The 17,412-nt window shown below is 38.2% G+C and overlaps 1 protein-coding gene across 1 annotated transcript in view; it reads left to right on the forward strand.

Annotated features, from left to right (window-relative positions):
* CPQ (carboxypeptidase Q) overlaps positions 1 to 17,412 on the forward strand; it is a 149,024-nt gene that overhangs the window by 115,490 nt on the left and 16,122 nt on the right. Inside the window, exon 7 of the mRNA XM_039549698.1 lies at positions 3,808 to 4,009. Coding sequence (XP_039405632.1) covers positions 3,808 to 4,009 — 202 coding nt within the window. The remainder of the gene's footprint in view (positions 1 to 3,807; positions 4,010 to 17,412) is intronic.

The following is a 17,412-nucleotide window of genomic DNA, read 5'->3' on the forward strand; positions in this document are numbered from 1 at the left end:
AATTCAACAAAGGCAACTGCAGGGTCCTGCACCTGGGGCACCCCAGGCACCAATACAGGATGGGAACCAACCTGCTGGAAAACAGCTTCATGGAGAAGGACCTGGGTGACCTGATGGACAACAAGCTGTTCATGAGCCAGCAGTGTGCCCTTGGGGCCAAGAAGGCCAAAGGTATCCTGGGATGCACTAGGATGAACACTGGCAGCAGGTCGAAGGAGGTGATCCTGTCCCTCTAGTCAGACCTGGTGAGGCACCATCTGGAGCACAGCATCCCGTTCAGGGCTCCTCAGTGCAAGAGAGATGTGGAGATCCTGAAGCAGGTCCAACAGGGAGTGAAAAAGATGATAAGGTGAGAAGACATGACTGAGAGAGAACCTCATCAGTGTCTATCAGTCTCTGAAGGGAGGGTGTCGAGGATGGAGAAGGCTCTTCTCAGTGGTGCCAAGCAATAGGACAAGAGGCAATGGGCAGAAACTGGTGCACAGGAAGTTCCACCTAAATATGAGGAAGAACTTCTTTACTTGTGCAGGTGCAGTGGAACAGGTTTCCCAGAGAGGTTGTGGTGTCTCTGTCACTGGAGATATTCAAGAACCATCTGGACACAACCCTGTGCCATGTGCTCTGGGATGGCCCTGCTCAAGCAGGGAGGCTGGACCAGATGACCCACTGTGCTCCCGAACCTTGCGCATTCTGTGGTTCTGTGATTTCTTGTTATCAGGTTTTTGCCTTAGCGATGACAAGTATTTATATTTTTAGTTTTGCTTAACAGAGATAAAAATAGATTGTTTATAGAGAAAACAGAAAATAAAGGAATTAAAATTAAAAAATTAAAAATAGGAGAAGTATTGGCAAGGATTGTGCCTAATTGTGTATTCAATGAAAATAGCAAGCTATAGAAAGCCAATTTTCCCATGCTGTATTTATTGTAATGTTTCATTTAAAAATTCAGTTGAAGAGCTAAAGATGACATGATAAAGAGAGGTGACCTCCTCTGTAACAAAGTCATAAGAAGGCAATGGATAAAAGTCTAGTTTGATGTTCAGAGAATTAGGCAGCAGGTTACACAAAGAAGTTTTAATTTTCTGGTACGTACTAAGAGAAGTGACACAATATCAAGATGCAGCAAATGAGATAACTTTCTGAAAAAAATTACATACTGAGTTTAAAATGCTTATTTAAATGGTGCATTCATTAGGAGAACGAATGAAGGAAACAGCTGAGCCTGCAGTTATTTTTTAAAATCTTTCTGGTTTGTTTGCTGTTCCCTTGAATCAGTTAAGGGGCAATGTATGGTCTCACCCCACTTTGTTACTGGCAGTAATTCCTGCATCATAGATGGCAAATGATGACAAAGCATCTTCACTATTTTTAAGCAGTATATTTTAAGCATGTTTTCCAGCATGTGTTTCTTTCTGTGTAAGTAGAAATGCCAATGTAGATGTACAAAAATGGGAATGTGGAAACTGATCTGAATTTTTTTAAGACTTCAACTTTAAAATTCGATAGTGAGTAGTTTTATAAGTAATCCTATCTTCTAGTGGACCAAATAGGGAAAAAGCTTTCTCAAGGACACATGGTACTTCAAGTAGCTGTGACCTGTTTCTTTTTTGTTGCCCAGTGAAGTCAGTTTCTCTCCCTCAGGTGTCCTGTTTTCGTGCCTCTCCAGCATGTTCTCAGAACTGAATAGCTTTCTTACAGAACAACAATATGGTGTAATATATTGTGGGTGGTTTGTTTACTCAGTTTCATATTAGAAACACATGCAAACATTTATGTCAGAAAACACAACTGAAGAGTGCAGCAATGCTGCAATACTAGCAGTTTATGAAGTTCTTGAACTTAGGGATTCTGTTGTTTTGCTTGATAAATTAGATTTCTTTTAGGTATCCACACTGTTCCCATGCTCACTCTTCTCCTCACTTCACTGCCCTGAATAGTCTCTTCCACTGCCCTTATTGCTTCTCCTCATTTCAGCTGCTCTAAAAATGGGCAGAAGTCCTGCTGTGGAAAGTCAACCAAAGAGGCTGAGTACCATAGCATCATATTTATGCAGGGCTCACTATACTTAAGTTAGCTTTCATTGGCCTTTCAGCAGCCCACTGAAATGTGTGTTGTCTTTAGTAAGTCTTGCTCCTTGGGCATATGATAAAGAAGATTTACATTTTGAGACATTCTTTCTGTTGTATCTGTGACATTGGAGCATCACTGGTCCCTTTTAGCCTGCCCTGTGCTTTTCTTGGCCTGCTTCTCTCCCACAGTGTTCAGAGGTCTGTGAATCGTGATTTATGTTGAGGCTCATGACCTCAGGACAGTATTTGATGATAGGCCTAGACTCCACATGTAGTCTAATTATTTACATTTAATCTTTTGCAAACTGAAGATGTTTTTCACTGTCTAAAAATGGTGATTGCCAATGAGGTGACAAGATTGGTTATTTGCACTTTGATTTCCAGTAGTTAAATGGGTGGATAGATTGGTTATTTTTTGGTGTTATAATATTTACAGTTACTTTATCATGCAAAGATTTTATATTAAATTTTTAAACTACTGGATATATTTCTAAGTTAAAAGTAAATAGCTCTGCTATGATAGAATTGTTTCACTCAAAAGAGAAAAGTTTTGGGAAAGTTAAACAGTTCTTGGCAAATTCTATAAAGGACTTCTGAAAACTCATGTGAATTATTCACAGCCACCTGTAGTACATATTTGGGTTTATATACAGAAAAATGTAAAAGAATTCTTTGCTGAATTGTTGGTTTATGTATGCTGATAATGACATGGATCTGTTAGTTGCTGCTACCACATATCCCATGTATTGATTTTCTTGTAGTAAGTAACCAATGGCAGCCATAAAATTCTGGAATGAGATCTGGGCATAGGAGTAAAACCTGCAGTAAGTTCTCTTAGTCACATTCAAGGTGGTCTGAAGTATAGCTTTCTTCTGCCTGACATCACCATAAACTGTTTTTTAAAAGTTCTGTACCTCTCCAAAAAAATGAGATCTTCCTTCATGTAAAATCCCTATGTATTTAATTCCAATTAGACTTTGTAACTGAGCAATCTGAGCAAATATGGTAAGTAAATAAATTGCTTATTTTTGTTCTTTAACCTAAAAAGATTTTTCCAAGTACACACTAAAAGCAGATGTTATTATGCTACTTGTATACAAAATCTTACCTTTCATGTTTCCTGGGAGGATTTACTTTGGAAGCACAAATTTTCCTTAAAATAGCTATTATTCCTTCACGTCTCAGGGAGAACCTTGGCATTTCAATCCTCTGATCAATATCAGAGTTGACTATATGGTATATTGAAAAGAATGTATTTCTGAGCAGGCAGCAGCTGGCTTTTAAATAGACTGTTCTTCACAGTCTATGAAGGATTTGGATGCCTCTAATTTTAAAGCCACAGAACTGTGTACCCTCTCCACTGCAACAGAATTTCAGAGTCTTGGGTCTGACAAGAAAGGGAGAGCTGCAAATGTAAACTGCAATATGGTGGTGATGGCTTACCTTTCTAGGTGGCACTTCAGAAGTCTGAAAGCAAGTATTTGGGGACAGCAGACTAGTCACACTGTGGCTCCTACAGAATACTGGTGCCTCAGAACGTAACTTGAACGGTTTCAGCATTTCCATACAAAAAGATAGGTCCCCTCATTTATGCTCATGTACACGTTTTCATGGGAAGCATTTCTCTGCTTCTGAAACAAATTTGTTGTGGCATGCTCGCATTGACACCTAGAATCTAATATATGATGCCAGCTAAAATAAAATCACAGCACAATATCTTCTTTTCTTACATGTTTAGGAAAATATCTCCAACTTTGATATTGTTATGGAGTCTGATGAGGGCACCTTCCAGCCATCTGGACTGGGTTTTTCTGGCAGTGCTGAAGCCCGGGACATCGTGAAAGAGATCATGACTCTGCTGCAGCCCATCAATGTCACGGATGTTTACGACAATGCAGATGGAACAGACATCTCCTACTGGATGAGAGACGGGGTGCCCGGTGAGTGTCCCTGGTGCTTGGCAGGGGACACTGCTCCCGCTGAGCACTGCCACGTCAGATGGGTGGTCTGATGTTTTGAAAGTAGTAAGAAATGCTTTCTCTCAGGGAGTAAAATTTACCATAGGTAAAATTCATAAATGTTAAAAGGTGACCAACAGAAATAGGACATAAAGTGCATTTGAGCTGCAGTTTAATAATGGTATAGATTATACGTAGAATAAAATGCCTAAAATCTTCTTTTCGGCTTTAAGGATTTATAATAATTAATCCCAGACTGGTGGTTTATAAATAGTAAACCAAGGCAGAGGGGAATTCTCCAATACAGAAGAAATATTTTTTTAATTATTATTATTTTTGCTTTGAAATTCAGGGCTTTTTCTCTCTGTTTTATATGCTGGAGAAACAATGTTTTTGGGATGTGACATTTAAAAAGTTATGAGTCATTAAGGTGTGATAAAGGAGTAAAATTCTGAAAAGTTTGAAGTAGTTTAGGGCTTTGTTTCGAGGATTGTATCTGGCTCCAAGTGAGGAGCAGCTTGTTGGCAAAGAAACTTATAAACTGTGAGAGAGATGCACCACTGGCAGCCCCCCCATGCAGGAGAGACCCCACACTAGCACAGAGGCTTTCAGAGCACAAGAATCCCAACTGGAGGCCAGCCTGGGTGAAACCTTAGTGAATTTCCTTTTGAATAATAGTAGAAAGAAAAATTTCATAACAGTGATATTAAAAAAATTATGATCAGTTTTAAGTTTTAAGGTTCTTTTTCTCCTGTGTTTTATCACTGAACTAGGCTGGCACATTTCTCGTGCTAGTTTTACTACTTGCTACTATATGCTTAGAATCTTTTAATACTTTATTAACTGCCTTGTTTTTTACCTTGCAGAAGAGAGTGAATGATGGAATATATTATTCTTATTTATGGTCAGAACCCTTTGCTTCTCACTCACTTAGGGTGTACAGAGATACCATAAGGTTGACTGCTTCAATAAATGTATCGATATCTAATTTTGAAACCAAAACATCTATGCTGGGAAAGAGGTATGGTTGAATGGATATTATTAAGCAGTTAGGGATTCATCTTCAGCTGCTGTCCTGCTCTCTGGGTGAACTGGAATCTGTTCGGTACAATGTCATGCGGCTGTGACAATGGTGTGCTGAGTTGATTTGAGAGGCTGTAAGCACTACTGAGAGGCTGTGGCCATGCATCATCCTCCACAGCCTGGAAGTGCCTGTGAAAAGATGTCTGGTCCAGAATTTCAGACCAACATGTCTGTGTTGTAGGTGGAGTGTAAGAACTCACCACTCAGCCTATGGTTAGAAAATGCAAGGGTATCGGAATTATTTCCTGGGTAAGGTGCTGGGAGCATTCCAGGGAGTCCTCAGGGACTTGCATTGTGGTTCCCATCTGAATGTGACAAGATTATGGAAGAAGAGAGAAAAATTTAACATTCAAATGCCTTGTTTTCAGTTGATAATGTGAGTGGTCCTTGTGATGGCAGTGGGTATTGAGCTCTTGCACACCAGTTCTCATCAGCTGTGGTGCACCTGGAGCATAAGCAGCTACATCTTGCCATGGTCCTGTTATTAGTCTTTGGGCTACTCAGCAGGAAGAGTGCAGGAAAAAGCCCTCTCCCATGGACATCTGTACTCCTCAGAAAGCATAAACTATGAAAAATATAAACTGTAAGTTCAACCTTGGGAAAATATGAATACACAAGAATCAAGACTTCAGTTTTTAAATAAAATTGATTTGTTTTCCTATTAAGAATTTGTCACATTAATTGATGGTGGAATTTTTTTTTTTTCTGTAGCTTTGGTTCATTTAACTTCCTGTTAAGCAAATGGCAGTGTTCTTGCAGCATAAAGGAACACTGATTCTTCTTTTCTTCATCAAGCCCCAGTGAGAAGAAATTAGCTCCACTAAAAGAATTTCGGCTGCTTTAGATTGTATTTCATGCTGTTCCAGAGAGAAGTCTAAGACATCTTCTAATCTTCATGCCTTGTCTGCAGTATTCTCCCTGCTTGAATGAGCCTTTATGGTATATAATAACATTGAAACAAATTGAACACTCTGTAACAGCTTTTATAATTTTGTTCAATTTAAACAAGCAGTCAAGTGTTGACACTTCATCAATTTTATTTAAATATTTTCTTGAAAATATACTTGGTGGCTTTTTTTCTGCAACAGTGAGAGAAAATATGGTGTATTTCTTGAACAATAAGAATGGTTTCTGACATAATTTTTCTTGAATTTTTCTCCTTTTCAGTGTGAAATAGATCCCAGGATTTACCTTTTTAGATGCTATTAATGTTCTTCTCCTCCTGCTCCTTTTGGTCTGAAAGATCCACAGAGGGCATCACTACATGTGTTTTTCAGAGCTGTTCATAGCTGAGACAGGCAAAGAGATGGTGGCTTCATAATCGCTGCTATTATGAGCATGTTTATTTTTAATGGACATGCAATGAAATGTTATTTGTAATGTTACTTAAATATATGTGCAACTAAGTGGCAGTGATTATTCTGAGATTTTAGGATGAGAGAGGCCACGAGTTGAGTCCTTTGCAAACCATAGACTGAAGCTTAAATAATACCTCTAAAGCACAAGCAAGGTGACCTGCACCAAACGCAGCAATCTGGTGCTTTGTGACTGCAGAATATTAGAAATATTTGTCAGTGGCCTTTACATTGGATTGTTTTGAAAACAGTTCAGCCCAGCAGTGAGGAATGTCTGTAGTTGTGTTTTTGTACTGATAGCCAGTTTTCAGCTACTGAAAATATTTGTCTAACATTTGTTTTTCTTTTTCATGAAGCATAAATCAGATTAAAGGGGGGGTTTGTGGTGTTGTATTTTATGATACAACATATTTAACATATATAACATGGTATTTTATGATGTGGTTTTACAGTTTGAGGTGACCATTGATTCTAAGACTGCTTCTTTAATAATTATGCAATTATCTTCCTCATCTTTCTTTTAAATTGTTCAATTCCATTTTTTTTTTAATTAGGGAAATATCCAGACTGTGGCACATTAAGCTGTTCCTTTGCAACACTAAATCCCAAGTTACGTTTGGCTAGAATTTGCAAATGTAGGTAGGAAGATAGGTTCACTGGCTTTATTTATTTGGTTTGTTAGCATACTTTTTCACAACAGGCTTCTTTAGTGTCTGAAAAGGTTAAAAAACCGCTAAGCAAGCCCTGCTAAACCAATGCGGGGGTATTCCTGCTGAAAAAGCAAAAATGATCACAGGTACTTGATGATGACCAAGATGCTTCGAACGTGTTAGAGCTGTCCCTAAAGTAACAGCCCTGGTCTGGATCAGCCTTCCCTGCAAGCCTTCAGAATCTACATTTGACAAATGAAGTGTTTCTATTTGTATTATGGAATCCAGTGAATGTTAGTTCAGCTTTAGGTGTTTGGGGAGATGAAATCAGGTGCTCTCCTATTTTTGCAAAGGAATGGCTGTTGTGACACATTATTTCCAGGAAAAATGGTTCAAGGATGCTCCTTTCTGCTTGTCAGGGTGGTTATCTGTTCCCGCAGTGCTTATGATGGGAACACTTGTCTGTTAGGAACTAAGCTGTATTTGAGATCAAGCTGACCCAGGACATCAAACAGCTCCCCGAAGGCATGTTTCAATTCCTCTTTTAAAAATCAACCAGTGGCCTAAAGGTGAAACTCCTTTTACAATGTCACTTTGAACCTTGATGGTTGGTTGTGTTTCTCTGTCTCCACAGTGACTTGATTTTTTGTTACATTGCATAAAAGGAAGAATTGTTCTTCCAGAAATTAATAAACCAGTAGTTCATCTAATTTTAATGTTTCTTCAGAAATCAAAAATTTGTTGCTAACCCAATCTATTAGTCATGCAGATGTGACAAACAAATACTATAATAGATAGTTTCTTTCATTTTTATATTTTCATACTGCTTTTTTATTACCTTAATCTGAAATATGCTGTATTTTGGCCTGAGACGCCAGATTTTTGACACATTATTTTCTTTCCTATTATGTAAGAGGTTAAATCTACCCCTTTTCTGGAGCATGCTGCCCTCTCCTACCCCTGCCCCCATCATCCCTGTAGTACCAGACTCAAGTGCAAACCAGCATGCTGGTGTCAAGACTACTGCCTGCTTGGTGTCAGCCAGGGACATGTCTGAGGAAGTAGTGTAACAGGAAAACTCCTTGACTTGAGGTTGCCAGCTGGACATGAAAAAGTGAGTAAACTCTCTTTCCCAAATTGTAAGTGAGTAAACTGTGTTCATTCTTGGCTGTGTCACTGTTTGGAAGTGATACTCCGCTGTGATGCTTGAAATGCTGCCCCTCTGACTACCTGTTTTGTACTGCCCACAGTCTTGGGCAGTCTCTTTAGATCCAGTTTCTAAGCATCTTTTTATTTCCAAAAGAATAAAAATGGAAGAAATATCAGATGTACAGCCTAGGGCTTCATAAGCCAATGCTGAAAAGCCTTGGACTTGATTCTGCAGGGGTAAGGGATGTTGCACTTGACATAAACCTTCCTACAAGATGAGGGAAGGGGAAAAAATTTCCCTGAAAAGTAGACATTAAACTTCTTCACTTTACTATGTAGCATTTGTGTCACTTGTGATTTGAGATGTTTAGCACAGGGAATCAATGTAGGGTTCGAGGTATTTGACAAAGTGACAAACTCAAAGCAAATGTTTCCTCATGAAGCAAAGACAAAACTCCTGAACACTACTCACAATACTAAGCTATATGGATAGTATTATAAGTACTTAGGTAATTTTAGGTATTCCATAGGTGCTACATTTTTATATTTGCCGAGTTCCCACTTCTCTGGACACGTGTTAAGCACAGTGCCAACACCAGCTACTATTTCTCTGTGAAAATGAGGGGTAAAGGGCTTATGGTGTGCACACATGTCTTGCCTCATTCTTGATCTCAATAAGTCTGAGATGTCCCAGAACTGTTGCCTGATAATTAGCAATATTGTGTTGGTTTTTCCAGGGCATTCTTTTCATTTTAAATATTTCATTTTATCATTCTTAAAGGAAATATGGTGAATGAGTGTGTTCCACTGCAAAAGCCAAATCTTTTGCAACTTGGGTGGTATTAAATTAAACCAGTATGCTAAGAGAACAATTATAATTACTTGGCACTTTAAGAACCTACTGTAAGTGCTCAGGCTATTAGACCCATTTAAAATCTTGATTGCAGAAAGAACTGTGTGTATTAATCTGTAAAATAATTCGTCTATTCTCTAATTTATCATTGTTCCAACAAAATGGGCTTTTGAAATTAGAAATTACTCTAGAGTAATTAAATAAATTTAATATGCTGCAACTTTTTATGAAGGTGGATACCTTAAAAGGCTCATAGTTTAACATAGTATCTCAGTTATATTAGCCTTTCATATGACCTTCTCTGTTTTTAATAAAGTTAATACAGTCTTTGAGACTAATCATTTAATGAAAGGAATAGTCTGTAACTTATGGCATTTTCTTATAAGTTGTGCTATTAGACTACCAGACAAATGTGAAAATACTTTACATATAATTCCTTCCAACTTTGCTCTGCTTGGGTTAGTCTTGTTTTGGCACAATGGAGTATTGTCTACTTCTAATAATTAACAGGAAGCATCAGATTTGCAAGGGTTTTTTTGTTTCACGTAGACTAGACACAGACCATGCAAAAATGCATCTGTGATAGTACTGTTGGAGGGAGGGATGGAGTTGGGCAATTAGGCACAGTGCCTGAATGCAAATTTTCCTGGTAGTTTTAAGAGGGCTTTTGTACTATATTTCTCATTAGCAATTCAGTCTATTTGAGTCTAAACAAACTCAAAGTGGATGAAAGCAAATTCCTTCTTCCAATAGGGTTAGTGAGCTATAGAAGCACCTTGCAAACTTGGTGAAGTCTCTCTGATTTTTGCATGTGTAAAACAAGATTTAGGTGTCCTTCAAAAAGTAAAGGGTAATTCAAGCAGGAGGGATGGGCTTGATGCAGTAGATACAAGGTGAAATTCTTTGCCGTGTGTTACTCAGATGGTATGATGGCAATGGGTTTTGCTGGCATTAAAATATCTGTGAATCTGCCAGTAAATATTACAAGCACTTTCATAATGAAATTCTTCTTTCTCATTTAAGCCTCACCCATTTCAGACTAGATTTTTGAATATCATAAGCTCTTGCCTTTGATTTGTACAATATTTAGATAATCCTAATTACAGTTACAAAAACAGAACTATCATTAACTTGCTGATCCCAGAGGAAATTTGAACTGTGAAACCAAAAATATTTGCAAAACTCTATCATAAATTGCTGAATTTCTTATTTTGCTTCTAGGTATTTTTTTTTCTTCGGTATCTGTGATGCAGTTTATTTGGCAAAGTTTTCTTGGTGGTCAGAAGTGAAGAATTACAGCACATGGGTTAAGTAGCTGGTATTCCATAGCTCTTAAAATTTGTTTTTCAATAAACTTAGGCAAGACAGCTTTAAAATAATCTTATACTAATATAACAAAAATTAGTTTGAAACACTGACATTCTGATAGGCTTTTTGAATCCCAGAAGAAGTAAAACTGTTCCAGTGCTTTCAACCCTGTACTAATACTATATAAGCTCATTAATCTAGTAATGAAAATTTAAATTCAGGTGTTTAAAATAAAATCATAAATTCTTGGTTCTTGACTTCGTGGCTAGTGGACTTCTTTCTCTTATTTTGTCACTCTTCTTTCTTTGAATATCAGTAAGGTTGTATTTCTTCTTTCCTTTTAGAATGCTTACTCTTCAAAAAGTTACATGGGATGGATTGGCATAAGTGACCCTGTATTAAATAGGTTCTTCCTGGAAGCATATGAAATTCCTAAACATCTCAAAAAAATCAATAAATTTGCTTCTGCAATTCGCCTTTTTTAGTAACAGAACATACTTTGTCTCAGAAAAGAAACTGAAAATATCTAACTGAGGATCTCATTCAGATTTGGGGTGTGGTTGTTTTTATTCTGGCTGTGCCTCTAAGAGACATCTTAATTTTCTATTGTTTGCTGCTTAGGAAAGCTGAATTCTGTTCCTGTGGGTGGGAATATTCTTTTTCAGATGGAAGTATTTGTCATTCGTTGATCCTAAAAAACAAGTGGTCTACATTAACACACAGAGCTCAGTGTTAAGATGTTAAATAGTCATTTCAGAAGTACAAGTTAGTCAAGCCTTATTCCTAGAACTGCCCCTGGCTTCAGTGAAGCTTATGCAAATAATGAAGTAAACAGAAAGAAAAAATAATAATTAAAAATAGTTTAATCAGAGTTCTGTAAGGAATTTGGAGATATTTGCCAATGGAAAAAGTGAGGAAGTAAAATAAGAGTCTCTCCACAATTTATTTATTTTTTTACCTTTAAAATTTGACTGTATGAAAAATAAGACACATTGATAGCGTGGAAATGCTGTGAGATTTCTCACCAAATATGTCATGATCTAGAATGGTTGTTAGGAATAGCAGCAGAAATATCTGTGGATTCATGGATTTCATTCCTGGAAAACAAATTGTAATGGCATCAGTATTAAAAATCAAATAAAAATAAAGCATTCAGTAGCATTCCAGGAAGACCATGCGTAAACTGCTCTTGATGGGAGGGACAGAGGTTAAATGTATTAAGGTCTGGCTTGTAGCTCTCCAAGTACTTTCCTATATGAAGTCATATGACGAGTGTTTCTAATAGGATTCTTCAGGCCTTGCTGCATCCTCAACTATTTAGAGTTTCCATTGGTTTGGAGTCAAGTTTCAAATTACAGCAGAACACAGCTGATGTAATTGCTATATTAGAATGATAAAGAATGATGAGAACAAGCTGATCAGCCAGCCAGGGTGATTTGTCTCCTCTGGCCAGTTTGTTCACACCTCTCTTGTTCTGGAGTCACAAAAGACGTAATATTTAGAAAACATCACTTCCTTGGACCTGTTGGCTGCCCTATTTCCAAAGAGGCCCCTCATTGCCACAAGGTTTTGCTGGTGCCTCTTGCACAGCAGTTCCTGTTCTGCAGAACTGCTGGTGCACCTCCCACCAGTACTGTGGCCATGGATTGTCCTCTTCCAATACAGAACTTTGGTTTTGTCTTTGCTGACTTTTCTGAAGTCCATGTCAGGATTTTGAGCTCTCTGAACAGCAGCTCTGCCTTCCATACACAACTGCATACACAACTGCTCCTTCCACAAATTTTCTGAAGACACTGGCCACCCCTGTCATCCGGATCATTGCTAAGGATGCAAAGGGTGCTGACCTGGCATGGACCCCTGGGCATCACACCACTCATAACCAGCCACCTCAAACTGTTGATGGTGACCCTTTGAGCCCAGGCACCCAGGCTGTTTTCCACCCACTTTTATCCCACTCCTCCAGTCCATAATTTTCCTGGGGACTGAGTTTTTCTAGTTTGTAGTTCACAGAATCATCATAGGATTATAGAATGGTTTGGATTGAAAGGGATCTTAAAGATCATCTAGTTTCAACCATTATGCTGTGGTCAGGGACACTTTTCACTAGGTCACGTTGCTCAGAGCACCATCCAGCCTGGTCTTGAACGCTTCCAGGGATGGGGTATCCGCAACTTCTCTGGGCAGCCTGCTCCAGTGCATCATCACCCTCACAGTATAGAATTTCTTCTTAACATCTAAGCTGAACATACTCTATTTCAGTTTGGATCTATTACCCCTTGTCCTGTCACTACATGCTCTAGGAAAAAGTCCCACTCCATCTTTCTTGTAGGCTACCTTAAGGTACTGGAAGGCCACAATTATGTCACCCCAAAGGTTTCTCTTTTCCAGGCTGAACAGTCCCAATTCTTTCAGTCTTTCCTTATAGGAGAGGTGCTCGATCCCTCCAATCAACTTAGTGGCCTCCTCTGGACATGCTTCTGGATCCTGCTGCCTTAGATTTTACAACAGGCATAACATTTGCTTTTTTTTCAATCATTGGGGTCTTCCCCTAATTGCCACAACTTTTCCTACATGATAGAAAGCAACTTCCCAATGGCATTGGCCAGATCCCCCAAGCAATCCATCCAGCACCATTGATTTTTATTTGCCCTGTTTGGCTAAACAATCCCTAACTTTATTTTCCTATACCATGAGCAGTACCTCTTCCCCTGTCTTCCCAACTTTGCTGCCATACAGAGACCTGAGAGTTTTCAATTCTAAGCTACAGCAATTACTTTGTTCATATGCTTTCATTGCTTGTTATAGCTAATATAATATAGCACTTCAACAGCAATTTTCCCCCCAAAGTTCCAGAAGTTTTACATGGAAAGGAGGCTTTAGAAACATCTCAGCTGACTGTGCAGGCCACACCAGATATTTGAACCAAGTATGATCTTGATTCAGGATCTGAATACTCTTTAGTGATGGAGTTTTAGATATTAATCAGAAAACTTGTTCCTTCCTAAAGCAGCAAACAAAACACACTTTCATTTGCAGGTGACACTTTAGATGTAAATGTCTGAGGCCTTTGAAGAATGCTTTTGATAGTAGTCCAAACTGAACAAATACAAAACTCAGAAAAAATTTATAAAGACATCTCCCTCAAAGGAGTAAGTTCAAAATTATTTCAGTGACAGCCTCTCCAGGACATTGTTAACATTTATAAACCACAGAATTGAAACCCTTCTAAATGTTTGTCTTCGAAAGTCATTCTACAGATTGGGTCTATAGTGCTACTGAATTTCTGAAGAGCAGAATTTATTGAATACCAATTTATTTTTCCCAGAAATCCCTTTCCAGTTATATTGTATGTGTTTTCATGCAACAATTTCAGTCAATTCAGACATGGAGTAGACCACAGAAAAATACTTAAGTGTGAAAGAAACTGAATATGCATCTGTATTTTATATTGGCAAATCCTCAAGGAAGGATTGTGGGCTGCATAAGAATGCAAGAGAGAAGGTACAGGGTTACTGTTCTGTCTCTGACATCATCTGCCATGATCACTGAACAATTTATAGTCCCTCAGTTTCCCTAATGGTAGCAGTTACCCAAAGGTTGCTTATGAGTTACCTTTTGTCTATATGGTGCAATAAAGAGGAAGGAGTCATCATTACCTTCCTAATTAAGCTGGTCCATCTTCTGCTGGAATCATCAGACCTTGCAGCTATTTAAAATAGCACAAGAGCTTCACCTGAGCAAATACTGTAGATGAGTGTAAAGAAAAGAGCAGCCAAAGTGGAAGAAGAAGATTCTTATATATGTATTTTAGGGGCACATAAACAACTCTGTCTGCAAGGACAAAGCATGAATCTCAACAAGAGAAGCAGTTTATTGGAATTCCCCATGCAAAGAGCCAGAAAACCTAATTATGATTTACTATACATCAGGGCCAATCTGTCCACAGCTCTCAACTGTTTTCAGTGCCCATGACAGAGCTCTGTCTCAATTGCCATGTGGGGCCTTGGAAATCCACCAAAGCAAATAGGCACTTTTCCTTTTGCAGTTCAGTTCTATCAATTATATTAAACACGAGCCTTCTGAGACAGAAGAATTTTTGTAGTTGTTGCTGTTGTTTTTAAATAAACCTGAAATAAAGAAAGCTAGGGATTTTCAGATTCTGCTCTCTCAGTTGGGATAGTCCATGTGTTAGAAAATGTTTATAGATTTAAAATTGGAAGCAGTTGAAAACCATTAATATGGCATTGTGGAGGAGAAAGAAGTTGAGCAGCTTGATTTTTCAATGGATAGATACTCTATCCTACAAGCAAAGACATGAGAGTTTAGAGCATTGGCATTTTATAGCTATCCCGAATTCCTTTGGGGATGTGTACCAGCACCTCTCTTCCTGAAAGATACTGAAAACAACTCAGAGTTGCTAATTAGAGATAAGAGACAGAAAAAACTTAAATTCTCTGGGGACAAAAGTTATTATGAAGCGTTCTAAAGCAGGGTGGTTTTACCTAAACAAGGATTGTCTGGATTGGCTGCCTGTTTCCCCCCAAATCCAAAACCACAGAAACAACAACCAAAGCACAGTGGGAGTTGATGGGAGCCGGCTGAGAAAGAACAGTGCTCAGTTGTCATCTCTGGTCAGAGAGATGTGAAGAAACAAAAACCAAAGCTATCACCACTGAAGTCGCAGAAGTGATTTTCAAGAATTTTTTTGCCTTACATTCCTTAGATGGGTAACTGCTAGAGGAATGACTTTTAGCACTGTTTTCCACATGCATATGCATTGCAGTTCATGTGAAATATTTAGGAGTGGGATATTTTTCCGATGTAAAGCTGTTGTTCATAAAATAGAACTAGGTTACTCCAGAAATTCGGTGTCTACTTGCTCTTTGTAGGGTTCACTTGGAATAGTGATCCTGAATTTCCCTCTGCCTCACAGGCAAAACTTGCCTGGAGCTATGGGTCAAGACAAGTGCCAGAAAATGAAGATCTGTAGTCTGTTCAGTAGCTATTTCAGAAAGCCACACAAATAGACAAGATTTCAAAGAACCACAGAGCTGGCAAGAAGGTTTCTAGAGAACCTCTAAATATTCTTCATTCCAGCATGGTCTTGCCAATGTCTCTGTCCTTTCTTTCACATTTGTTGAAGCTGGTCTTGAAGACTTACTGTAATGGAAACATGATAGACCAGCTGGCCTGCCTCAGTGCTATTCTTAGTGCTTAGGGAAGTTTTTCTCTTATCTAACCTACTCCTGCTGCAATTTAAGAGCTTTGGCTTCCATTTCTTTTCATTGTGAAACCAAAGAGATGGTTACTTCTTTCCTCTTGCAGCATGTTTTTATGTGAAGTTGATTTTTTCCTTCCTTGGTGTAGTAGTTTACACTTGCCCCTATTGATCATTATCCTGAGTTGTCTTTTCAGGTATCTCATTGGTGAACATCACTGAACAAATTCTCATAATGCTCTCAGTGCCCATGCTATATGTCCCTAGTTAGTGTCATCTCACAGTGTAGGAAGACTTTCCTCTATCATTTTAGTCTATAATGAAAATACAAAATAGACTCATATGGTGCCCCAGTCTAAAGATCCTTCCATTTTTTACTCTCTGAGTATATTTTTCATGCAGTTTGGATCAACTTTGCAATACACATAATTCCCCTTTTCTCTTCTGGTGTCCTTAGTGATTAACATAACTTTGAACTTTTATACATGTCTTACAGGATCAGAAAGTTAGTTCAAAGGGAGCCATTATGTACACTGAGGTGCTGGACCATGCTATATTCTGGTAATATTTGGAGATCACAGTGCTTTGGTGCCTGACATTAAAAATTGATCCTAGGTGTGTGTTTAGGGGCTTCTTCAGAGATAGAATGCATTGCAAATGTAGTTTCTATCAGTAGATTGTCTTCTTTGTTAAGGAAAAAAGATACTGAGATGTGTTCATTTATATGAACAAGATCTATTTTGATGAAATTAGAATAGAAAATAATAGAACTAACATTTTTATAAATAAAGAATAAACATTTTTATAACATTTAGAGTGATGATTGAAACAAAGGTTTTAAGATTTTATTTCATGTATGTATTGAGTCAAGAAAATACACGATTGGAGTATTTGTTTTTGCTGGTTTATTTCACTTGATGAGAAAAGTTTTGGGTGCCTTTTATTTTTGTTTGAGTTGGGAAAAGAGAAAAGCAGAATTGTGTTATTTGCTACAAAACGGAAAGCCCATTTTTTCCTAGCTCTGCCTTTCGTGGTGTGCCTCTCTTAGGGATTCCAGGATGCTGCAGTTTTTTCATCATGTATCACTGCAGCAAGATAATATAGGTTACAAATTATTAGTTTAATCAAAGGAAACCAATCTTTATCCTGTACAAGCTGCTCTCAGGACTTTGATGCAGACAGGAACCAGGCTATTTCCAGGTTTTATCAGATTGACCCCTTCATGATTTATGGTAGAATCCACCAGCTAAACTATTATAATCTCTGGGAAAAAATGAAAAGTATATGACAGAGATATATTAACAACACTGTTATATGATAGAGAATAACTATTCACCTTTTGTAATAGAACCAGAGCATCAGAGCATCAGCACCAGCTTTAAGACACACTTCTCTGGACAACATGTAATTGAATGGAGGAAATCAGCCTCACAAGAGGTTTTGGAAACCAAGATCAAACATAAATTTAATAAGGATGGAATACTTCATGGGAGAAAGGCTGTCCAAAACAGTGATATGAAAGCAAGTTCCTATTCAGATAGTCCTTAATCTTTTGATGGCTGGACAGGTGTACTGAAGGATGAGACCCTTTTCTCCCATTTTTTCTCAAAACACTGGCTTCTACCAGAGAGAGGGAAACAGGCTGGCTGAATCTTTGAGGTTTTCCCCAGTTCATCTGGTTTTCTGTTCTGTGTAGTAGATATAGTCTAAGCACTGCTAAATAATCTGGGTAACCAGGCTGACAATAGACATTGCAGTCAGGACCCTTT

Source organism: Corvus cornix, chromosome 2 (genome assembly GCF_000738735.6).
Source record: "Corvus cornix cornix isolate S_Up_H32 chromosome 2, ASM73873v5, whole genome shotgun sequence".
NCBI classification, from domain to species: domain Eukaryota; kingdom Metazoa; phylum Chordata; class Aves; order Passeriformes; family Corvidae; genus Corvus; species Corvus cornix.